This window comes from Opisthocomus hoazin, chromosome 9, assembly GCF_030867145.1.
Source record: "Opisthocomus hoazin isolate bOpiHoa1 chromosome 9, bOpiHoa1.hap1, whole genome shotgun sequence".
Classification (NCBI taxonomy): Eukaryota; Metazoa; Chordata; class Aves; order Opisthocomiformes; family Opisthocomidae; genus Opisthocomus; species Opisthocomus hoazin.
The window spans coordinates 43,576,730-43,601,563 of record NC_134422.1 but is presented as its reverse complement, the minus strand read 5'-3'; the positions used below and the strand labels follow the sequence as shown (position 1 = coordinate 43,601,563).

Below are 24,834 nucleotides of genomic sequence, written 5' to 3'. Positions count from 1 at the left end.
CAGGAACAGACCAATTTAAACAGCGAATGATGCTGGTTGGACATTTTAAGCAGGCCTTTGAAGTAAACCTGCTGCTTACCGTCGAGCCCTCCAAATGTCACACTTAAGGTGTGTGGCCCTCCAGGATATAAATCCCAGCAAGGACCTTGTTTGCCTTCGGTGTCTGATGCTTTTCTGCTTACATTTTTACATCATGGTTTGCATTTTCCTTCAGAATCCAGGGAGTGGTGAAAATGTATAATTTTCTTGTCATGGTTTTTCCTGTGTGTTTGATGTAGGTATATTAAACTGTTTCTTTTCTTAGTTCACGCTTGTAACTTGAAGATTCTCTTTTTTGCCCTTAAATTCTTAAGGAGTGCTTTTCACAACAAACATCCTGATTCAGTTATTTGCTTTTAGGCCAGTATGTGCAAGCCTTTCGTGCAAACCCAGACGAACCTCTGTACAGTCTTTGCATTGGCTTGACTTTCATCCACATGGCTTCTCAGAAGTTCGTGTTGAAAAGGCATGCTCTTCTCGTACAGGTGAGCTAGCATGAGTAGTTTTACCTGTCGTGTGTCCTGGCTTTGTATCTTGCAGACAGCTATGGCTACAACATGCTCTGTTTCAATAACTTTTAGTAGTGAACATGGCATTTCAAACGAGGGAAGTGGCAAAACACGAGCACAGATGAGTTTGTTTTTGAACTGGAGTTACACCCCGTCTGGATACCCCCTGGGTTAAACGTAGCTTGTTCTGCTGTGTGTACACAGTGGTTACTCACACAGCTTTCGTGGTCTCAGCAATCAAACATGACTTATTTTTTGCCTTCACCTTGCGTGTGATTTTGTGGGGAGGCATGAATCAGAAGTTTAAACAGATAGATGCAACCACCTGTTCTCCAGCATATTTTACTGCCAGCTTCTCGACAGGAGCATTCACAAATGTGTGTGATACGTGTACAGGGATTCTCCTTCCTTCACCGGTACCTGGACCTGCGTGGACCATGTCAGGAGTCTTTCTACAACCTCGGCCGTGGCCTCCACCAGCTGGGGTTACTGCACCTGGCAATCCACTATTACCAGAAAGTCCTGGACCTGCCTCCTCTCGCCTTAGAGGTACTGCATCTTGTCAGCTCGGTGCCGAGAATAAAGGCCGCTCAATGCTAACTACTTCTCAGCCATAGTTACAATAGGTGCATAAAATCTGCATAGTTAAGTTGCCTTTAATTTGTATTGCAATGGCTTGTCTTTGGAAGCCCAGGTCTGATTGCCACCTGGTAAATCTCAAAGGGTTTACTAATAGGCTAAAGTAGCAGCGAAAAGGGCTGCTGAACAACTTGACCTGAATAAGTAGCTGAACTTTATATATATTAAGTGCAGTAAATTGCAACTGGAAGTTCTGTGTCCTCGCCCACGCTATAAACCAGCATGCTGGAGCAGCACGAACCCGTATTAAGAATGCCCCGACACGTCTGAGCCATGGTTTTGCTCTAACTGGCCTGTGTTGGACCATCTTACTTGACGTGTGGTACATTTACAGGTCTGGTCCGAGAGAAGGTTGTTGCCTAGCTTTGGCATGGGTAGGTGGAAACAGGACAAGCGTATTCTGAAACCCAGAAGGGTTGGTGAAGTCAGAAAGACGGGTGTTAGTGGGCCCGGGGACTTCATGGCAGCAGCCTTTCGGCCGTGTAGAAGATACAGGTGGCACTCACATTCTGATTATGGAAACAAACACTTTGCACACAAAGACAAATTAAGATGGTGCTTCCCTGGTGTATGAGTTGGCTATCTAATTTACAGCTCATGTTTTGAGTATGTAATTGTATAACTCTGTGGCGATTCACAACACGCGGCAACTCACGGAGGGCACACAGAGTGCTGCTTTCATTTCTATGCAACTGAAAGCCTCTACAAACCATGAATGTAAGATTTGATTCCACTGTAATTGCTACTCGTGTCTTCAAGTTTTACACTATTTTTGCATCTAGACAACTTTTTTTAATGGTTATTTTTACAGGGAATAGAAACTGATCAGACAGACCTGAGAAGAGATACTGCCTTTAACTTGTCCCTGATTTACCAGAGCAGTGGGAACACCAGAATGGCTCGGAAGATGCTGTGCAGCTACGCAGTTGTATGACAAGGTTTGTGGCAGGCGGAACTGCTGCTCTTTGTCTTAACCTTTGCGTTAGGTGGTGCTGGGGAAACTGGTTTACGTACAGCTTTTGCTGTCGGCGGTCAGAGACGTGGCTGGTGCTGTACGGAGCGTTGCGGACGTTTTGTGCTCCTGCACTGTACCGCCTGGGGATGGAAGCTGTCCCGAGTACAGCGCTGATGTGCTCGGGGCTGGCTGTTAGGAGCTCTTCGCCTTTGCCGCGGTGCTCTGTGATCTGATGCTCAGTCTCGCGGATACAACCAAACCCTGAAAACTGAAGGCCAGTGTGCTTTGGTGGGGTTTTCAGGGGAACTTGCAATGATGTGCAATATTATAGCTGCTTACCGGTGAGGCTGTGCAAGAAGCCATTTTCACTGGTGATGAGGGGTTTTTAATGCGCAGCACTGAATTACTACCATATAGAAGAAGTGGGCTCCTGCTAATCCCTAGAGGATGCAGAGCTCAGTATTTCCAGATCTTTGAAGTATTCAGAATTTCCTAGGGGTTCATTTTCCTGGCAGCTGTTCTATTTGAAGGAGATTGATTTCTGTTTTACTGAAATCAGTGTGACCTTTGTTGTGCTTCAGACTTGTTAATAAAAATTCTAAGGTGCATGATACTGTTTCCTCGTTCTCAGCAAACGCATACCCTACTGAAGAGCTTCTAGGAAAAATGAATTTCATGGTATCATGCATCTTATTATTTAACATACATTGCAAATGGGCTGGGGTTTTAATTATTTGTGACGGTTGAACAGCAGCATAGGATGGAGGAAGCCTGTTGCTTCCAACCCAGCAAGAGAAGCAGGACGCAACGCTTTACCATAAACAGAAAGAGCATGCAGTTATGTGCGTAGAGAAACGGATATCTGTTCCACACTACAGCAGAAAGAAGGCTGAAAAATACTTTTCAGCAAGGGAGTTTGCTGAACAGAAATCAAACCATGCTGTTGCCTCCCAAGCACTCTTACTACTTACGGTATGACAGCTAACTAACTCCCGCTCTTTGCTTTCAGCCCACTTCTGTTTGTATTTGTGTTCTGTAGTCAGTTCCGCGGGGCGGTGAGAGCTCCGGCAGCGGCAGACAGTGGGGTGGCTGGTGCTGCTGCCCTGCCAGCACCCATTCAGCTGAGCACAGCTGCCATGGGCTTTGTCCTTCTGCGCAGGCAAAGGTCACAGTCGTTTATCCCTTGTCAGACAACCTAGGTAAGCGTTCAGTGCAAACACAAGAGCTAAGTGCTCTTTGAGAAGACTGCTTTTCAGCTGTGATTACTCCACGGCTTGCGTTCACAGCAAGCAACACTAGATGAGGGTTTTGACTGCTGTTTGCCTGAGGACACTGTGGAGGCAGAAAGGCCCAGCTCATGCTAATGCACCTAAGCAGCTTCACGGCGCAGGTGTGGCTTAGATGCCAGTTGCTGATTTCTGAGGGAACCAGCTTGACTGGGACAAACCTAAAGCCATATTGCGTAGGCCTGCTTTTAAGCAGCACGATTTAATGAAGATCAGGTGTGCATCAGCTTTAATAGTGTGCTCAGCCACCCCCTGTTCCTTGGAACAGCCATTTGGCTCAGGGAGGAGAGGCTCAGGTCACCAGAGTCCTACGGGGTAAGTTATAGTTCAGGACCACATTTCTGGAGGAGCAGAATGAGCTGACTCTATTGTGTCCTCTGGCTGCGTCCGGGCTCCAGAGGTATGCCAGGCTTCCCTCCCCCTGAGCTAAACAGCTAACACGTAGAGATCCCACAGAAATAAAAAGTGCCACTGATCACAGAGGAGTCTGCAAACAGCTCTGTTGAAGCAGGTCAGAGTGCAACCACCTGAAGCTAGGTTGTACTGAAACCATGTGGAAGAGTAAGCCACAAGGAAGACGAGCTGATCCTGAAGTCGAACAAGCATGAAAACTGTCTGTGCCATAATCATCGTCAACATATTCTAATGTAAGTCATCTGCTTCAACTACTCTTTCCCCAGTCAGCAGGAGAAGTTGAGTAAATTCCACCAATTCCTGTGGAGGTAAGGCGATGTGTGGCATAACATCGCACACCTAATGAATGCCTCACGTGCTCCTAACACAGCCTGAGGCTCGTGTTCTCTCATCACCCAGGTACCATCTACAATTCGAAGCAGCCAGCCCCGCCAGTTCCTCCCTGCCCCGGCCACGTCAGCATCCAGCTGCAGACCCGTGACTCTGTCCTCAGTAACTCCCCTGAACCCTCTGCAAGCCGGCCGGAGGTTGTTTTGATAGCACCTGCCAGGCCTAAGTCTGAAGCTGGTAAAAGAAAAGCGATGAAGGCAAAGATGTAGCCTATCAACAGCATATAGCTTACAGTAATGACAGATACAGAAGAATTCTTTTGCTGTAAATAGTTGTTAACATCAGCCTTGCAACGCAAAGCACCGGAGACAAAAAGACAAGGTGAGAGGTACGAGTTAATCCAAAACAGAGTTTATGATTTAAACCAGGATTCCCAGCTCCCCTGTATAAGGGTGCTCTGTGAGCACCTCTTCTTTGCAAGGCTGCCTCAGTGCCTCAGACCTGCCTAACGACGCCAGCTCAAGTGAAGTTCTGGGTTCCTCCAGCACCCGGGTGCCAGCAGGGAGTCTCGCAGCAGCAGGTGATGCTCTCCCAGGCTGGGAATCGCGTGGTCAGGTTGGCTCATTTCCTGCCCTTCCTGGTGCGTTTTGTGAAGCTGGTGACTGGGGAATCCTCATTACTAAAGAAGAGATTGACGTTTTAGCCGTTTGATTCATACATCTCTAACAAACTAATTACACAGCTACACAGGAACTACCAATTATGGAGAAGGCTGATGAATCTACACAAACAAGGTAAGCACAGCTTTTGAAAAGGTATCTGAAAAAGGTACAGGGACCGGGAGGGGAACCACTGAAACAGGTGAATGCAGAGAAGAAAATATACTAGCTTTCAGACAAGTATTTAGTTCGTGAGCATCAACAAAACAGAGTATGTGCCACAGAACTTTTCTAAGTTCAGAAACAGCCCCTTGAAGCTGTCTTGTACCTGTAATATTCTTTGCTGCTTAAATACATCCTTTGGCAAAAGAGGAGGAAACAAACTGAGTTAGAAGAGGGGTCTGTTTTCCACCCCTATGTAAGGAACTACAAAAGAAATTTTAGGAAACTGAAATCCTGACCGATAATGAGCTACCAAATACTTCCCCCACTTACTTTCTTTGCTTCCCCCGTTGAAATGAATGTGCCTGCTTTCTTCACCTTCCTTTCTGGAGCTGCTCTCTTCAGGGTTCTTTGGCTGGTGGCTTTTCCCGGCTTCTAGCTGCAGGCTGTTAAACTTGGATTTGACCCAGCGTTGAGCTTCTCTCAGGCGAGCTGTGATCTAAGGAAGACAGTGCAATTAGACCTGCAGAGAGAACAGTTTGTGCGCGCTGCGTTCCAGTTCTCGAGACGGGGCAGAACAGCTTCCAATTCCGATCTTTCTCCTACACGCAGGGGTAGGAGCTCTCCGTGATGCCCTCTTCCGTTGCTGTGCAAAGGACATATTGGAGAGGTCCTCACTGCAAAGCTGCCCCTCTCTTAGGGGGGTAACAAAGTCAACCTGGGGCCCCAGCACACCGTAAAATACAGAGGCATTGGGAAGGGGGTGAGGGGAATGTATGCCGAGCACCACAAACTCCTCTGAGTGTTCTTCTTCGCCTGAAGAACGCTGCAGCCATACTCTTGCTGTTCAGGTCTCTTTCTAATCACAGCACAGTACTGGGACTGACAAGCAGCATGTAAGACCTCAGGCTGGGGCACCTCTATTGTTCTTTTCATTTTACTTTATGCTGGTTAATACCCTATAAAACAACTAACCCCCAGATTTTCACCCCAAACTACTACAATAACCCATGCAAGCTACAATAATTCGCATATTGTGGTACAGTAGTGCAAGGATGAGGTGATGCAAGGACAAATGACTTCTTGGGGCGGGGGTGGGTGGGTGGGAAATGCGGTTTTGCAGGATGTCACATATCAAGTGACACAAGAGCAGCTCAAGGGGGACATTTTGCTTGGACAATACTTTTGTTTGACTGGTTAACAGAGATATCCCGAGCCTGATAAAACCAGTAGGCTGTGGGGGACAAAAGCTCTTCTTACAAGCCCCACTAAATTGAACTGATTCACAAAAAAGGTAAAAGCTTCAGATTTTTTTTTTTTTTTAAAGTATGATAAACACCACTTGGTTGAACAGGCCAAGGCTGTACCTCGCTCTTCACCAGAGACCTACAGCTGAGGTGGAAAGGGCTGCTTGGTGCATATGCTGAAACACTATCTTGTTACTTTCAATGAATTATTATCCTAATGCTAACTACTCTCACCTGTTCTGACTCTAGGCTGGCTTCCTGCAGCTTCTTTTCTGTCTCCTCTTTATATTTCTTCAGATATTTGACCTCTTCTTCTAGTTCCTAGGTAGAAGAAGAAGTGATATTAATTTCAGTAGAATTTTTTCATGGCACAAATACAAAATTGCAATATGACGGAAGGACTCTCCAGTCTTTACTGTAAATAGATTAGAGCTCTATCATTTAAATAAAAAAAAACACAATCCTGTCTCCCTCTAAAGTCAGATGTATAGTCAATGTATGTTAAGTTGTTATTCGGGCTTTCTGGAGCGGACACGGTAAGATCTATAGTATCTTCTGACCGAGTTCATAAAGTCTTTCTACCACCTCTGCTACAACCCCATAGATTTGCACCAAAATGCTTCCATGAGTGTCTTGCCACTTTTTCGTGCTGTTACCACTTTACCTGACGTTCGTTTTCCAGCTGCCAGTTCTGCATTTTCAATTCATTTTGGTTTTTCAACACCACTTGCATCTCACTCTGCATGTCTTTCAACGCTGACGCAAGTTTCTTGATGTCCTGTGACTGAAGACAAGACAAGAATGAAATTCCAACAACATGTTAGCAGATTAGGCTCTTCAGGAACCTGGTCAAGAAAGCTCACCTGTTCATAATTCTTCTTCTCACACTCCTCTTTGATGGCCTCCATTTTCTTCAGCTCAGATTCAGTCTCCTGGAAATTGTTGTGAGAAACAAAATCACTACACAAGCAACATTTGGCCCAATCAATAATTAAATAGACTATATCCACAAAATGATAGAGGACAAATGCTACTATAAAAATCTAATGGGGGATGGGACTCTATGGCATCATATTTATTATGGTGGGGGGGACGACAGGAGAAGCCACACAATTACTGTAGCTGTTATCAATCCATTCATCTTCTGTTCAGAATTTGAGTCCAGAGTTAGTTTTATTTTCAAGTCTAGCTCCACTGCAAATGATCAACAGCAGTCCTCCTCAGTAGGAGAAAAAAGGACTTCTCAGCTAGGACATCTGTCTTAAGTGAAAAATGTGTGCATACCTTTAGCCTTTCTGCTTTAACTTTGCAGGCCAGGCACGGTGGGATTTGAGGTCTTCTGTGGCTTTTTAGCTGTTTCCTGAAACTGGACAAAGATGTTTCCTGCTTCTTTATTTTCAGCTGCAGCTCCTTGCTAACAGAGGGGGGCATTTTGGAGGACATTTCTTCAAGGGATGTCTTCACGTAGGGACGAGAGGAAAAAGTGAGCCGTAAGAATTAGGTCATTCTATATAACGATTAATAAGCAGCACACCCAATTCACAGAATCACAGAATGGTCGGGGTTGGAAGGGCCCTCTGTGGGTCATCTAGTCCAACCCTCCTGCCGAAGCAGGGTCACCTACAGCAGGCTGCACAGGACCTTGTCCAGGTGGGTCTTGAATATCTCCAGAGAAGGAGACTCCACAACCTCCCTGGGCAGCCTGTGCCAGGGCTCCGTCACCCTCAGAGGGAAGAAGTTCTTCCTCGTGTTCAGCTGGAACTTCCTCTGCTTCAGTTTGTGCCCATTGCCCCTTGTCCTGTCACTGGGCACCACTGGAAAGAGTCTGGCCCCGTCCTCCTGACACCCACCTTTGAGATATTTATAAGCATTTACAAGGTCCCCTCTCAGCCTTCTCTTCTTCTAGATGACCCACAGAGGTCCCTTCCAACCCCTACCATTCTGTGAAATTCTGTGAAATTAACCATCTCTGTAACTTGCATTTCATGGTCATCGCTCAACACGTTCAAGTCTCCTTCAGTAATCCCAGTAGACCGTTCCGTTTTCGATGATCTTGGAGTAAAAATGTCTCCTATATTCTCCAGTTTGTCTCCTGTGTTCTTTATAGCATTTAGTATAACGCTGTCGCTGACCCCAGGAGAATCTGTACATGCAGACACAGAGCTTCTTGAACGTTCGTCTTGTTCAAAATGAACTTGGTTTGAAGTAGAGCGGTGAGCACCAGCCCGTAAATCAGATTGCCCGGTTTCTTCTCTTGAGCCTGCAGCTGACCTAGCATTACGATCAGGAGACTTCTGTTGGCAAGACCTCGCTGGGGATTTTGTTCTTTTTGATGCCATTCCTACCACAAAATCAGTCAGCCCTTGCAAGCAGTGAAGGTCGTCCGTACCAAAAAACAGAAACTGAACAAATACTCTCCAAAACTTCACTGGAGCAGCAGCTGATGCTACCGCTTACTCCAAACTCTGCACTACAGCTCTCTTCTCTGCTGCTCTGCAACCTCCCTCCGTGTCTCGGCAGCAGCACAACAGAATGCTAACGGAACTCCACTAGAATTCCGTGATGTCAGCTGTTGTCTCCCCCTGCAGAGGGTTCTGAGCCTGGTTCTAAGTTCTCTGGTTCTAAGAACCCCTCTGGTCTGCTCCTGCTGTGAGACCTTTCTACAGCTAGTTCTCTATACCCACAAACCAAAGGAACCGAGTGTTTTAACTTCCCCCAAATCTGAAAGCATTCAGCTCATGGATTCCAATCATCAACATTCTACCCAACTGCCTTTGACTAACTGACCGACTATCCGCTATGATGGAGAATGAAGTACATGAGAAACTCTGATTCATTTTGCTTTCTGGAAACAAGGCAAAAAAAGGACCTCCTGTTCCAGGGAAGTGTCCTAAACATGGTTACATCTTCTGTCTAATTTTTTGTAGATCGTGGCATGGAGTTTTTGGATATGATTGACAGTTTGTCACTTTTGTATTACTAAGCTTTTACTCAATTTCTCTGGAACCAGTCGAGTATCCTGATCCGCGTGACACAGTAGTGAGAAATAATGGAATGGGAACAAGTTCAAAATGGGAATGAGGTCCCAAGTGCAAATTTGTCCACAAAGGGCACAAAACTGTTGTTAATACCTTCCCAGTGTACACAAGCTGAACACCTTGTGTATCTGTACAAATCTGTATACTCGTCCTAGAGAATGGAATGGAGTCATAGGATTTTAAACATCCAATAACTGAAGCTCTATACAGTCCTCTCAGCTCATCCCACACAGACATCTAAAAAGATGGAGTAACATTTGAGATACCCTTTTGTTTTCACTTTTTCCCCTTTTTGACTCCTTAATTTGATCAGTCACTCTCCATAGAACACAGATTACTTCAGAGAGCACCTTGAGTCTTTTCTTGTTCTGCCTAAAGGGGAAAAATTACCCAGGCAATAACACTAACATCAGAATGATGAGAGACGAGTAATTAATTTACAATTTGTCATCGAGCCCCTGCATCTTCCCTGTAGTTCTGCATATTGTGGTGTGCTGCTTCTTGAATAGAGTGTCGAGGCTGAGCTCACCTTACCTTCTCGTACATTTCATCTCAGATCCTTATTACTTCCACTCAGCTTCTGCATTTACAGTACTTACAATGCCCATTAATTCCTACATTCCTCTTTCTCAGTGGTTGTTACAGGATGCTTCTATAAATAGGATTATCATATGTACACTCTTTTCCCATAACGTATGCCTTTTTTTTTTTCTGTACGGAAAATAAATCTTTGCCAAAGGAGGACACCAACACTTTTTTTTATCATCACCTTTATAGAACTTCCATTGCTATATGGAAAGTATTTTACTGTATTCCCACAGATTATCAGTATCAGGAATTAGTCTGTTGTCTAATGTCTGAGCTGCAGACAACCTTCCTGGACTGTAATAGTAGGCTACATACCTTAAGCACGGTCTGATGATCTGAAATGAGTTTAGCATTCTCCATGGCAACACTCTGGAGTGCAGCGCTGAGCTCCGAGCACTGCTGGCTGAAGTGGTCATTAAGGACCTGGTTAGACATAAGGAGGATGACAAACACGTTTTCAGGTTTGGGGTTGTTTTTTCTGCATAGTAGGCTGTCAGAAACTTTTAAAAAAATCTCCTGCAGACATAGAAAGATCTATTCTAGGTAGAAAATGTCCGAAAAAATTTGTTCAAATAGTCCCAATTTATGGTAGACTTATTTCAAGGTGTTAAAAGTTTACAGCAATGGGAAAAAAGAGAACATAGTTTAAACTAGCAATCAAGCATAATCACTTATTAGCTTTGCAGTCCAGAAGAAAGTAATGCTTCTAAGGCAGAGAAAGCAAAAAATGAAAATGGGCCCCTACTAATTTCAGAGTTGAATTATTGTAGATAACCAAAGAAAAATGGAACTTTCCTGTGAAAGACATATCCAAATCCCATTACCAGCGAATACCGTCCAATAAACAAGTATCTGGTGGGGCGGGGGGGGGAAATGTTTTCCAAATATGATCTAAAAAGAGTGGAAGTGGAATAAATAATAATAAAGTAATAAATAATAACTTTTTACAATGCACTAAGGTCAACCTTTGTCCCCCGAGGCGGAGGAAATTTTAGCCAAGCAGGTACTCTGTATTTGACTCATAAATAGAAACCTATTCATGTAGAATCTAAAGGTGCAAAGGAATATAAATGTACTGCTTCGACAGTAGATACAAGAGGAGCAGCAGCAGTTCTGCACATCCTGGCCCCTGAAGAAGACACTTTCAAAACAGCTGATTCAAAATAAGCGTTGGGAAGAAAACTTTCCAGCCTTAAGGCTGGGAAATCTGGAACAGCTACATAGGCTAGAGAGTGAATTCCTTCACTGGAAGTTTTTCATTAGCCTGCATTACCTGGGGGCACTAAACTTAGTCTCCTGACCTGCATCTGAGGCTTCCAAGTAAATGTGTGATCGTTTCTCACTGTAATCACTTGTTTTGTTCTAGTTCATTTCCATTTTAAAAACAAGAGTAGCTGTTCTCATTGCCTGTACTTTCTCTGCTGTTTCTCGCAGGGCAGTCATTTTAGACTGAAGTTGCAGGTTCTCTTTGCGTTGTTTGCTCAAGGACAGCTGTGCATTCTAAGGGGCAATAAAACAGAACGTCCACTGAGAAAAAATTTAAATGTCAGTTAGCCAGGCACTTCACAAATGTCAGCTCTTTGTTTCATACTTGCCTATTCCTTGAAGCTATTGTCACATGGCTACGTGCTCTTGCAAGCACTGGACACAGCTCCTGCGTTACAAGCCTCTTTCCGAAATATGCCTTGAAACAACAACAAAAGTGTTACCTGCTCTAACCCAGCTCTGAAACCTGAGGGTGACTTCATACCCTTCTGAGCTCAAACTTCTTAGTCTCCACTATAACTAATCTCAATAATTCTGAACTTAAAAGATCTCCCTGCCAGAAGTGGTTCAATTCACAATCCAAGGAATCCTTTGCCAGCACTGTGAGATTCCACGTCTAAGCTGAACTTTTACCTCATCTTCACTTTCAGAGAAGACTTCAGACAGCACACGCAGTCCCTACGTGGGCAGTAAGCATAACTCTTTGCCCATTTAGTATCCCGTTGACCAAGGTTGTGATTTTTCTGTAGTACTAATGACGAATCCATCTATTTGTCTCCTTTGTATGCAATACTTGTGCTACCACAACTGCATTGCCTGGTCAGTTCCAGCTTTCCAAGCAAGACATTCGTATCACTGTTCTAGTATTTCAGTAGAATACGGAAGTCAGTATTTCCAAAAATAAGTAGGATAACCCCAAACTGGTAAAATAATAAAATAAGACATTCAATGGTTAGTAGCCTTGGTTGCATTTGGCCTTTGTCCACATAAAAATTCTGCCTCTGAAGTGTGGTACATTTGAAAGGCCCCATATAGGGTGCCCTGATCTTTATTTAGCTGTGTTCCTCACCAATACTTGTTTACAACTTACTTTTGCTTCTTCACCAAGCTGGGAAATGATACAGTCGCTGGAGTCTAAAAATAGAAAAGAATGTCAGGACATGCTTTGTTATCTGTTTGGTAATTTTAAGAGCTTACATTTTGATTTCGCTAGGTTACTGAATAAGCCACAAACAGGTAAGACTTCTACAAATGTATTGTTCTTGAACATTTTCTTGGTAACTTCAATATTTCTGCAAAATTACTTTACAAAATTTGATTCCATAAATTAATTATAATTTATTTAATTTTAAAATTAAGCATGCCATCATGCCAATCTCCTAAACATACCACTTCTGTGATTGCTTGAGGAAATCAAATAATCCCAAGTCTCTCACTCAGCTGTCTAGCGTGCGAGCGACTGTTTTGTCCTGACTATAACCCACAGCCCACAGGCAACTTTGCAAGTTTTTGGGCACTGACAAAGAACGATAGTTAGATCCCTGCTTAAACCGTACAGCTCTAAAAGCAGAAGCATTTTTGCTGGCATTTGAATCAACCTGCTTGTAAGAGCTAGCCTCTTACTCTGTTGTGCTGTATAACATACTGGAAAAAAAGGAAGACAACAAGAGACAACGCAGCATGAACAGGGTAGTAAGGGAAATCTAGCCAAAATATTATGACATCCAAGGTATCATCAAAAGATCCCTCAAAAATTCCTTCAATTAATAAAGCAAAAAAGCCTTGATCAGCAGGATTATTTGATACAGAAGAAAATTTGTATGTCTCATTTAAATTTGTTATTTGGATACGGATTTGTTCTGAAATAATGCTTCTGCCATCATTCTCCCCCATTCAGCCAACTCTGCCACAATGACAAGTTTCTCTCCTCTTGCCATGCCTGACACAGAAACACTGACCTCCTTTTGTAAGCTCCAGGTTAACTGTGGCATGTGCAGTTTGCAGAAGAACAAACAAATATGGGAAACAGGAACGCTTTTGTAAAGGGAGTAGCCAGAAATCTGAAATCGGTCCTGAAGGAAGGATCACAAGAACGGCAATTATGCTAGGATTTAGGCATGGCTACTGTGAGTTACCTGGGAATAAGAAACAGATTTTAGGAAAATTTACCTTTACTTTTGACAATCTGGAGCTTCCCCCTACCCTGGAGTGCATTAAATGCCACTTCGCTCCCTTATAAGCAGCTCCTTTCACATCAATAGACTGAGAATCTAAATGAGATCAACCAGAGGTTTATCCAAGATGCTTGTCCTTATACTGATGTTTAATACAGCACATTTTTTTAATCAGCTGCAAAAGACTCAATAGCAATGGGCATTCTGTTTGCTTATCAGTTCAGGAATCATGCATTAATGGTTATTTGCTAGTTGAAGTCTCCTCTGAAAAGAATTTATGCTGACGGAATCTTTCCCTGTTACTGTTGTGTCTTCATTACCCTGAGTACCACTGTTGTCAGTTTCCTCCAGGTAAGCAGAGGCTTTAGAAACATCACATGCAAACTACAGGCCTTTAATATTTCATCACCTCTTCAGCTGCCCTCCATTCCTGTTGACTGATACACCAGCCAGAGGTCTGGAGGACCTCAGCGCTTGCTTCCTCTCACTGTGGAAGCAGCGAGAGAAGGGCTAAAAAGATGTGACAAGAACTCGCTGTCCTACCCAGCTCAGCTTTCAGTTGTGTGCACTGTTGCTCCAGTTGGGCAGTTCTTTCCTCCTCCTCTTGCAGCCTCACTCGGGCCAGCTGGAGGTCTTTCCGTAACTCCTGGCAGTCCTGCTGCAGTGTCTGCACCTGCAACAACACCACAGGTATCAGATGCAGAGTTCAGTCAGGAAAACTTCAGCAAATTTCGGAGCCTGAAAAGTTGATCTAACTGGAAAAGATATAGCCCGATGAGCTTCTCTTCTTTCTGCTTGTCCCAGTCTTACGCAGAAGGCCTTTATGGCAAGCAGCTTGATTTCTATAGGTAACACAGTGCATGTGTGCTTATAATCATCTTTACATGACAGGCAGAATCTAACAAGTTTGCACAATTAAAGATTATAGAAAAGATCAAGCTGTAAAAGATGAAGGTGAATGCAACACTCAAGGCACTTAACAAGTCTGTCTTGCGCCTTCTTGTGAGGAATTTATTTTTGTTTTAATGTTAACTAGTAAATATACCACAGGGCCAACTATACCCATCAGAACGTGACAGATGAATTAAACTAAGCCTTAGCTTCCCACATGATGTATAGTTCATATCGTTCAATAATGTATCCATCATTTTCCACTTCTGTTGTAGAAGAACACAAAGATGACAAAAGGCATGCAGGGAAAAAAAAAATCTAGTAATATCTAATAGAACTTTGTATGTTTCAGGAACAGAGACACCTTGATGATCATCAAAAAATTGAGGGAAAAAACCCCCAACCCTTGGTTATTCAGGTTTTGAAATTTTTGCCGTTTGCTTTCTTTTATCCTTACTAAACCGTTGCTATGAATTCAGAGGTGTTAGAGTGACTGCATGTGGCTTGTGTGTGTGTTCGCATGCAGAGAGGGGGACTGGTTTTGTTTCTTTCAATTGCCTGTAAGCCAGTTCATTTCTACCAAGAACTACGGCCCCTCCCCACACTCCAGGACAGCTAGATAATACAAATACAGCTGAGAACAAAAATCTAGCTTTGTGTTCCTGACAATTAATGGAGAAAACATTCTTACTCCCAGAAGGTTTAAGATCTCAACAGAATATTTTTTAGAAATTGCATTTTCTGACAGAAGGTTTATCGGTACCTCAGTTATAAAGAGGCTTGTTTAACCTGGTGAAGCAGAGGTTAAGGCAGGATCCAGCTGTGGCCCACAGATCTGAGAGGTAGTTACAAAGATTATGAAGTCAAATGCTTTTCAGCTGTATTGAATAATTTAAGAAGGGGCAATGGTCTCAAATTTAGGCTTGGAACGTTCAGATCAGATGCAAGAAAAAAATCCTAACTGGAACATTACTGCAGCACTATAAAAAAATACCTAAAGCCGCCACAGAATCACAATCCTTGAACTCTGCTAGACAAATTCACCACTGCCCCAATCCAGTGTTCGTGGTACTTCTACTCTGAGCAGGAAGTTTGACTACATGATCTCTTCTGCTCAACGTTTGAACAAAACGTTGTAGTTATAAAGTGTTTTAAGTGGTTTCTAGGAACGACGTCCAAGTTCTTGCTCTTTCTCCCAGATGAGAAAATGATAACAGATACAAAAGAAGAGTGAAAGTTTCTACAACCTGCTTCCGTTCTGCTTCTACTGTTGTTTCCATGTCCTGTACATGACACATGACAGTTGTTGGGATTCCTCCAAAGATTCCCGCAGCCGCATCTCCTGGGACAGCTGTTCTGCTAGCTGGAAAAAATAAACACTTTCTGACCCAGGTCTAATAAAGTAAATGGAACAAATACCTCAAGGTCACATATGAAAGATATTCTGTCTCGGTATTTAGTTATGAGCGTGGCTGCCATGTTCCTTTGGGTTGTGCACATTCCAAAATTGCACCCAGAATATTTTTTAAGGATCATCTTCTTCAAATCTTTAAATATCACTTGGCAAATTCAGCCTCCTACTAAGCTCTTTGCTCTTGCACTTACCTCCTGAAGTCTACAGCTAATTTTCCATTTTGCGTTCCTCAGTTCCTCAGCTGCAATCGCTACATCCATCTAAAGAAGACGAAAGGAAGAGATACTTTTATCCTTTCATGTTCACAACTATTGCAAAAGCAATAGGTATTATAAAATGCAACCACCATGCTAACACCTGGAACTCTGTCTGCAGTCTGATGTTCTCTGTTCTGAAGCACTGAACATATGAGTGCAAGCACTAAGAAGCAACGCATTCTTTAATACAGTTAATGAGATTGAGCGACACAAGCCATTGAAGTTCTCTTCAGGGAAGACAGCAATTGAAGTGTAAGACTGAAATAGCAGAGAAATATAAGTTCCTGGAAAAACAGAAAAGCTACTGAGAACTCTAAGCATGAAAGCTAGGATGAACTTAAGTCACAAAGATGAGAACATTACAAATCTCAAATATTTTTACTCTTGACTTGCTATGTATTTTTTTTTTAATTGATGGAAGCACAGATTCTCATTATCAAAAGTGCCTGCGCTTACTGCCAACAATATATCATAAACTCCTTTTTCCAGCTGAGCATACTTTCTGTTTAACTACGCCAGAGATGAACATACTTAAAACCAACTCCGTTCATACTCAAAACTGTAATAAGAGCATAATCTTTTGTACCCTGGATGCAGCTGTAATCTCCAAAGCAGTAGTCAGTATCTGAACTTCTTCTTTTGCCTTTTCTTCAGCCTCTTTCATACCATTTAGGTGTCGGCGCAACTTCATTGCTTCTTGCTGTACAATCTTCATTTCTTGCAAACGCTCCCCGTGGATCGCGTTCAGGCTCTGGTCCAACTGGGCTGCCGCAAGGAAAAGGCAAACAACTGTCACTGACAGAAAAAGCACGTGGAGGGACAACGAAGAATGAAGTGGTAAAAAACACCTTTTTACTACCTGCGTGCTTTGGATTCAGTTCCCTTTCTGTCTGCAGCCGGAAGATGTTTAACTTCAGCGTCTGTACGACACTCTCTAACCGACACATTCGATTCACCAGCGCTTCACAGTTTTTCCACAGCGTATTTTCTCCCACGAACGCCACTCTGGCCCACACAGGGGTAATGGCTGGGTGAGCAGCAGGTCTTTCGGAGGTCTCCGGGTGGAAACGATCGAGGCTGGAAAGGAGACCAGACCGACCTGCCCCGCATACGCGCACCCACCTGACGCTGCACGTACGGGTGACGAATGCCATTAGAGCAGAAGCCACAGTCTACAGGGGTCTGCTGTGACCCCAGGCCCGCCAGTTCCAGCTCCCTCAGGGAGCGAAGAGCAAAGCACGGCGAACACGAGGAACCAGGCGAGGGAAGCCCAGAGGAGCGCGACCTCTCCAGCAGCCCGCGGCCTACCCCCGCTCCCTCCCTACCTCTGCCCGTCGCGGCCGAGCGCCTCCAGCTCTCGCACCAGCGCGCCGGTCTGCTCCTCCACCACCCTCATCCTCAGGCGGAGCACCGCGAAGGCCTCGGGCGCGGTCGCTCCGACGCTCGTGGGCGCGACGCTCGGCCCGGCCGTCGCCGCTCCGCCGCCCGCCCGCTCCCGCCATGGCCATGGCTGAGGGAGCGCCGCCCGCCCGCCTCCCTCTCCGCGCGCCCCCTCAGCCCCCGCGCGCCCCCCGCCCGTCCAGAACCTGGGACAAGGCACGGCGGCGGGCGCATGCGCGGCGGGGCGGGGCGGGCCGGGAGCTGTAGTCCCCCCCCGCCCGCGGGAGCGCGGCTGAGGCGGGGTGCGTGAGGCGGCGGGCGGCTGCCCCGGGGCCCGGCCTCCCCCTGGGGTGCGTCTGAGGCGCTGCTGGTGAGCGCGGTGCGGGGCTCACGGCGCGGGCGGTGGCCGCAGGGGGTGCCGCCCCCGGGGCTGTGTCCGAGCCCTCCCGCCGAGCCCTGAGGGGAGGCCGGGCGGGCTCCTGTCACAGGGCGGGAAGGGCCGAGCTGCGCGGCGGCCGCACCCCGAGGGTCCGCGGGGCGTAAGCAAGCGCAGCGTTTTATTGTTGGTGGGCCTGCGGTCGCTTAATGCAGAGCCGCCGCCTGGCTGAGGTGCCAGGGCAGGCAGGCAGGGAGGGAGGGAGGCTGCTCGGGGCACGCAGCTGCGGGGTGGAAGCGCGGTGCCTGAAGCGGGCAGCGGTGCCGCAGCCGTGAAGCGTTCGGTGTTCTGGGGGCTCAAGCAGAGGTATTCAAGATGGAGAGGGGCTTTTCACAAGGGTGTGTAGTGCTAGGACAAGGGGGAACGGCTGTAAACTAAAAGGGGGCAGATTTAGATCAGATATTAGGAAGAAATTCTTCACCGTGAGGGTGGTGAGGCTCTGGCCCAGGCTGCCCAGAGAAGCGGTGGCTGCCCCCTCCCTGGCAGGGTTCAAGGCCAGGTTGGATGGAGCTCTGAGCGCCCTGGGCTGGTGGAAGGAGTCCCTGCTCATGGCAGGGGGGTTGGAACCAGATGATCTTTAAGGTCCCTTCCAACCCAAACCATTCTATGGCTCTAAGATACCCATACTGGAGATTTAGGATCTCCTTTTCGCTTTTGGCAGCTCGTCTGACTTCTGAGGGGCGTCTGTGTATGACTTAACTCTTCTCATGCATTGAACAGGGAACATGAGCACCTGATCCCCAGCTGAGGATTTCGCCCAGGCTGCAGAGCACCCAGGATCAAGCATCACTCAGTGTGCAGTGTGGCAACATCTAAATACCTTTTGACGACCTATTGCTTGGACTCCGCTTTGCCTGAAGCTTCTAATATGTTGAGGTAATACATGTTTGGGGTAAGCTGGTCTGCAGGGCATGTTGAGATCCTATTATTAAGCATGTTTCTGGAAGTGAAAAGTAGATTTTTTTTTTTTAATTTGAAATTTATCTGTAGATGGCAGCAGAGAGGAACTGTATCTTTTGGAACATCTAAAGATGGTGACTGCACATTTTATCATTTGTGCAACTGCAGCTAGTGGCTGTCCATTAATGCTGAAAATTTTGCATTCTGTTGATGAGTACAACTGTTTTGATTTAAGGATCTTTTGGCATGATTGTTTTATTTTGGAGGAAGATTTGCAGCTTTTCTGAGCAAAGAGAATGACACTGCGGACAGGCCAACACTGCATTCGATCAGTAACGTGTCTGCAATAAAAAGATCCTCAGCTGATGTGAAGCTGTCGTTGCTCCACTTGAGAATCCGCTCCAGGAAGCCTTTGCCTGGAGGATGTTGCCAGGAGGCTTGTGAAGGAACGTGGGATGTGAGAGAATATAAAGGATCACTAGGGAAAAAGGAGATTAAAAATGACAAATTAAGTAACTCTTAAGCTTCTCGCCTAACAAAGAGATGCATAAATAACACCGAATATTAAAAGTAACATTGGTTTTGTTGTATGGTTTTGTATAGTAACTACCGTACTGTACTTATACTGTTCTTTAACCAGGGGATGTTGATGCAATGGCAATGTAGGGATGCCTAGTTCATGCAGTAGAATAGTACGTATAGGAAGTGAGAACATAAAAGAGCAACTGATATGTAGGTGGAATGGAAACTGCATTTCGGAGATCCTTTCATGAGCTGAGGTAGGGTAACAATATTTGACAGAAAGATAGTTAATTCTGAAGGCACTGTATATGTTTTGAAACAAACAAATCAAACGGTACTCTTAATTTAGTTTGCACTAAGAGAACAGGTTGATCTGAGCTTTTTATTCGCTTTCTTTATTTTACTTTCAGAAGTTGGTGTACAGTTGAAAAAGAGTAACTTCATATTAAAAACGTAGGAGTAAAATGTATACATCAAACTGTCTGTAGCATGTTTTCCATGGGAAACTTTTAAGACAACGATTGTGATCAAAGAACTGAGTGTTGAAAGCTGAAGTTAAGCAATTTGATGTCCTTTTCTGGTCCAGATCCCCTGCCCAAAAGTTTCACATCAGAATGACCTAAAAATGGTATTTTCGTTTATTTTTAATACTGTTTACATGGCAGTAGGAGGTGGGGCAGGCAAGTGCATTATGATGACAGACCAGCTACTTTTTTCTTCAAATCAGTCTAATTTCCTCCATAGTTTGCCACCTAAATGTATGCCTGGTGGAATCATCATGGCTGCAGAAAGTTCCAAGCTAAAACGGGATAGAAGAGTGTTTTGGTTTCACAGGTGTACTTTTGTTTTTTGCCAAAACACCTGTGCTTTATGTGACATGTACAGCAGCTCACATATCTCAGTAAAACTTTCATGTAAATTACATATATTTAAAAAATTGCATAACTCATCTAATGTTTTTATTATTTCTGCAGTTTTATGGCTCCAGTTTATTTTTGTATATTATCTCAAATGAGCTTTTCAGTCTGATTTCACATTTTTCAGGGAATAAGGCTTTCCCTGGGAAATTTTTTCCATATTACGATAGAGCTCACTGCTTAAAGATGATGTTACATTTTCCTTTTGTGTAATGATGTTTCTTTTAGTTATAGCCTTTTTACTATTCTGACAATTCCTTTATGTTTCTTCGTAGATTTCTCCTGTATTTGTAGATCGTTATGTGCTACAACTGTCAGTAGTTAATGAAGTTTTGTTCCGGCATATGTAAATTACTTTCCTTCTTCATAGTTTTGTTGATCTTTCCTGAATTCCTTCTGCTGTTTTGTGGTAGGACTGAAGCCTTTGTTCAAGGTGGGGTCTGAGGTTCTGCAGTGCTTGTCTTGAGAATTCTTTTCATCTCACTCAGTTACTTGCTTATGCAGAATGCTTTGGTATGAAGGTAAATCAGAGAGCAAACACTAGTACAAATATTTTGGATTCTTTGCATGGTATGAGAGAATGCTGCGGCAGTAGGTGGAACTTGCAAGTCTGAATTGAGAGGTGGGATAAATCAAATCTGCTCAGTTGGATCAGTTTGCGCGTCCAGGTTAGCATTCTGCTGAGGAAGGTACTTTGCAGGAGTCAGAGCCTCAACTCTGTAAGTCTCACTGCTGTAAGTCTGCTTTCCTCGAGTGTTGCTTCGACTAGCCTGTCCCCTTCTTCTAAGTTGCCCTTTTTTATTGCATCAGATACAAGCTGTAGAAATTGTTAGCTGAGAACCTCTTCAGAACCCTTGATTTTTCTTCATCCGGTCTGGTATGTTTTAGCATTCATGAGATACTAACTCCTGAGTTTGCTTGGCCCATGCTGCCAGACTCCAACATGCTTTTATTTAATTTTCAAATAAGCACACCTGTGTTGGTTTTTGGTGTTTTTTTTAATTTTATTTTATTCTCACCCTTTGCACACTAGAAGAATATCAGCATAAATATGCTGAAAGCACTGTTATCTGATCCATCCTTAAAATTCTTCTACACTTACGTCTGTAAAACTTGGTAAGAATTCAGGTTATCAGTATATTTCTACCAGTGTCATGGTTTGCTGGTAATAGCTCTGTACTTTTTGCTGGCCATCCTGTTTGCATCCATCTGTTCTTTCTAGCAACCTGTCATATCTTTAGGGAAGCTGGAGACCAGCTTTTGAGTAGAGTATCATGAAAAGATCATCCCTGGCTTAGTGTTATTAGCTGCTATAGAGTCTTACAGTAAGCATGTTATTAGATATATTTCACAATAATATAGCATTATAAGTATTCTATATGACATTTTTTTCCCTCCTTATGCTGCTGGTATTGATAATCCTTATTTTGTGTATCAGCTAAAGAACAATGTTCTGATTTTATCTCTTTCTGTGTTTACCTGCCTCTGACCTGCTGTCCTTTTCCCCTCCTCCCTATTTTATAGCGAGCTAACATGATATTTCTTTGGTTTGACGCCTTTGTCTCAGACAAGGAGGAATTACAGTGAGCAGTGCCGGTAGACGATAGCAGAATGCTTAGATATTCCACTCAAGTGTTTAATCAGTACCGCTGACAGAAATTTATCTTTTTTTGCGAGTATGGGATAAGAATGTTGATGCCAACCAGTGAACATCAAGTTAGTGCTTCATTGAAGATGCGATTATATTAAAATGTTTATCAGCAGAAGACCACTTTTGTTTTTCAGTTTCCTATTTACCTTGTCATTTTCACAGCAGTGTAAAATTAATATACAGTGCTAATACTCTGATTTATTTCGCATGTTGTAGACCAGAGCAAAAGGGAGTGTGCATTGGGCTTTCAGGTGCCTAAACGTAGAAGTCTAGTGCCAGTTTAGAAAATTGCAGGCCACTGAAGTTGGGAAGCCAGCTGGATACTTGAGGTTGTCTAAAATGGCACTAGACACCTCTCTGTAAGCAACCAAATTCCATTTGCGATGTCCGAGAGACAATTTGCGTGTATCGTGAGGAAAATATACGTTAGGTGATTACCAGTGTTTCATTCTTCTTCTTTGAATAATTTTCTTGTTGTTAACATCAGTTTTATGAAAACAGAATTCAGATTGGTATGATGAATTTAAATTTCTTCTGTTGTTTTCCTGTCTGAGGTAGTCTGTAACACTACTGGCATCTTTAGAATGACTGGTGATGGTGTCATACTGAGAATTATGCGTTCAAGGACATAGGCACTAGGACCAAATAAACTAAACCCATTAGATTTTGTATGAAGACTAATGTCTTTAATAAGAAACGTGCAAGGAGATGATTCTGTCTGTGTATGTGTGTGTATATATACATGCAGAAAACAGAGTAATAAAATTGCATCTAAGTTGTCATTTAACTAAGTCTTCCCACTTTGGGACAGGACACACTGAGTTACTAGGTACTTTTCCGTCCTATTGCTTTCTGCTGGAATACTTGTTCTTTGAGCGCTGTTGAGCCCGGACTGAAAGCGTTAAGCAAAAAAGTCTGGAACATTGGATGTGTATAAATAAAGAGCTGATTGTGATTCTCTCATGTAGTTTCTCTTTACGGTAAACCCCAGTACCTGTAGTTCAGAAGATTCTGAGAGAATTTGAAGTAGAAATACAAGTTCTGCAGCTGTACTTGGTCTTTACTTTGTAGCAACATAAGAAGTCTCTAGTTAAAATCTTGCAATAATAGGACTCATGTTACTCCTGCTTTGGTTTTCCTATCAGTGTCTTACAATTTCCATGAATAAAAAATGAACATACTGTATACATCATGTACACTGTTCTGGCTGTGGAGGTTCAGAATATGCTCTAAAAAGGAGAGGATGCAAAACTGTTTTCCAGTCTTTTATGAACAACTTTATGGACAGATAAATAACATTCTTCTCAAACTTCGTCTTAATGAACATTCCAATAGATAATATTGCGTAAATGCCTATATGAGAAGTGTGGATCACTTGTAAAAGAATTGTCATTTTATTTGTATTCTATTAATTCACTTGAAGAAGGGTCCGATAAGGTGACAATTGAAGTGGTATATTGATTCTGAACAAGAACTCTCACTTTTGGAAATCGGGAAACAGGCTATAGAGCACTTGAGCAAGTAACAATCAATACCTGGAAAACGTGTCAATTTGCTGTCCAGCTCCTCTCTGAGAAGTCTGCAAAATATGGATGGCATCTGCTCCTTTAGGAGTAAGTAGTAAGTCCCATTGACTGAAGTAAAGAACGTTTTTATGGCACTCAGGTTTACTTCAGCAAGTAGTTACTAGCCAAAGTACAAGTTATCATTTTGCACTTCTGTGCACAGTACTAAGAAGGACAAGAAGTAATGACAACACTTTGATATCGTTCCTGTTTCACTCTTAAGATCTGGGATCAGAATTGGCTTCTAGCTTAGTTAGTTCGTATCAGCTTACGAGACCAGCCCCATGTCTTCACAGCAGGTTTTCAGTGCTAAACCTCTGGCACTAGACGTTCTTTCCTTTTTTCCTTTCAGAGACAAATAGCCCCTTTTCAGGCACTGAAAAACAATACAGAATTCAAGTGTAATCAAAGTGTCATTGTGACAAGTTAATGCATAAATTTCAACAGATTTAAAGATATATGACAAGTCTAAATGACATCGAAGACACTCAAACATGATAGTCCTGCAATGCCAGAAATGTTCGTCATTATTTCAGTTGCTGCTCTTTGCACCTCTTTTGCTGAAATCAAATGAAATCATACCAGAACATTTGGTACACTTAGATTATAGAACAGTGACCTACACTCCTGCTGAGAATTCTGCTAAGTGTTTGAATCCATTTTAAACAGATTGTCAGTAGTACTCCTACAAACAGTAACATTCCTTATTTACATCTGTGTAATGCAACAAAGGTGAAATAATTGCATAAATTTTGTGAAAATGAAAGAAAAATTCTGTTCTTTGTAGAGTTCTGTCTTTTCTCATGCTTTAGGAGCTGGCAGTGGAAATGTTGATTTTTAATCTAAAGAAAACATTGTAAGAATGCGAAGAAGATTTACAATAGCTTTTATTGGTTTCCGTATTATGACTTTCTAGATGTTCTTACTCCCTGGCTGAAAATGTCCAGTCTTAATATGTAATATCACGTTTCAGTCATTAAATCAATAGCAGTACTCTGAGTAATATTTGTTTCCTATTTTTAAATTCAAAAATTGAAAGGTGTAAATCCTATTGAAGTGTTTTTTATAAAATAGAATTAAATTCTGAGTAAGGGTTTGCTTCTTGCCTTAATGCCAGTGACACATAAGCTTAATGTATCTGCTGACCTATTTTTGAAGTGCAAGAGTCTCTAAGGGTAAGACACTGACGTGATAGAAGAGGTAAATGGCTGTTGTGTTTTCAGTTTGTTATCAGAAGAATGACTTCCCCTTCAGAACAAGTAAACAACAAAGCAGGAGAACCCCATCAGATGTAGGATAACTAGCCTCAGATTTAAACCAGAGATATGTAGAAAACAAAGGCATCACACAGGATACGTTACATTTTAAGTGATATTTTATATTTGAGTTCAGGAATTGTTTACACAGTCCTTAAAAGGAATGTTTGCTTTTTGAACATAATCAAAAGTCAGCATATATTTTGGGCAGGGATTTTGCCCTATTATGTACTAGATCTGCACTGTGCACTCTTTGAAGTGCTGCGCTATTTTTGTGTGAATAACCAGGGACTGCTGCGTAGCTTGGGTGAGCGTGGCCCGAATCCTGGGAGCTGCAGA

The 24,834-nt window shown here is 43.4% G+C and overlaps 3 protein-coding genes across 5 annotated transcripts in view; 2 read left to right on the top strand and 1 right to left on the bottom strand.

Annotated features, from left to right (window-relative positions):
• GTF3C3 (general transcription factor IIIC subunit 3) overlaps window positions 1–18,487 on the top strand; it is a 34,498-nt gene extending 16,011 nt beyond the window's left edge. The window contains exons 17-20 of one of the 3 annotated variants that reach the window (XM_075430827.1): window positions 400–524; window positions 945–1,097; window positions 1,999–2,125; window positions 18,405–18,487. In XM_075430827.1, coding sequence (XP_075286942.1) covers window positions 400–524; window positions 945–1,097; window positions 1,999–2,121 — 401 coding nt within the window. In that variant the 3' untranslated portion in view covers window positions 2,122–2,125; window positions 18,405–18,487. Of the gene's footprint in view, window positions 1–399; window positions 525–944; window positions 1,098–1,998; window positions 3,209–4,241; window positions 4,511–18,404 lie in introns of those variants that run through there. The other 2 variants (XM_075430826.1, XM_075430825.1) reach the window with 2 other exon arrangements.
• Window positions 4,776–24,834, bottom strand: part of CCDC150 (coiled-coil domain containing 150) — a 68,457-nt gene continuing 48,398 nt past the window's right edge. Inside the window, 16 exon segments of the mRNA XM_075431089.1 lie at window positions 4,776–4,851; window positions 5,327–5,492; window positions 6,475–6,557; window positions 6,859–7,024; window positions 7,104–7,172; window positions 7,525–7,698; window positions 10,182–10,289; window positions 11,274–11,366; window positions 12,223–12,266; window positions 13,850–13,979; window positions 15,445–15,503; window positions 15,506–15,556; window positions 15,799–15,871; window positions 16,455–16,633; window positions 16,728–16,945; window positions 17,194–17,378. Of these exon segments, the coding sequence (XP_075287204.1) occupies window positions 4,784–4,851; window positions 5,327–5,492; window positions 6,475–6,557; window positions 6,859–7,024; window positions 7,104–7,172; window positions 7,525–7,698; window positions 10,182–10,289; window positions 11,274–11,366; window positions 12,223–12,266; window positions 13,850–13,979; window positions 15,445–15,503; window positions 15,506–15,556; window positions 15,799–15,871; window positions 16,455–16,633; window positions 16,728–16,945; window positions 17,194–17,378 (1,866 nt within the window). The 3' untranslated portion in view covers window positions 4,776–4,783.
• Window positions 18,471–24,834, top strand: part of HECW2 (HECT, C2 and WW domain containing E3 ubiquitin protein ligase 2) — a 176,462-nt gene continuing 170,098 nt past the window's right edge. The window contains exon 1 of the mRNA XM_075430809.1: window positions 18,471–18,560. The gene's annotated coding sequence lies outside the window, so the exon portion shown is untranslated. The remainder of the gene's footprint in view (window positions 18,561–24,834) is intronic.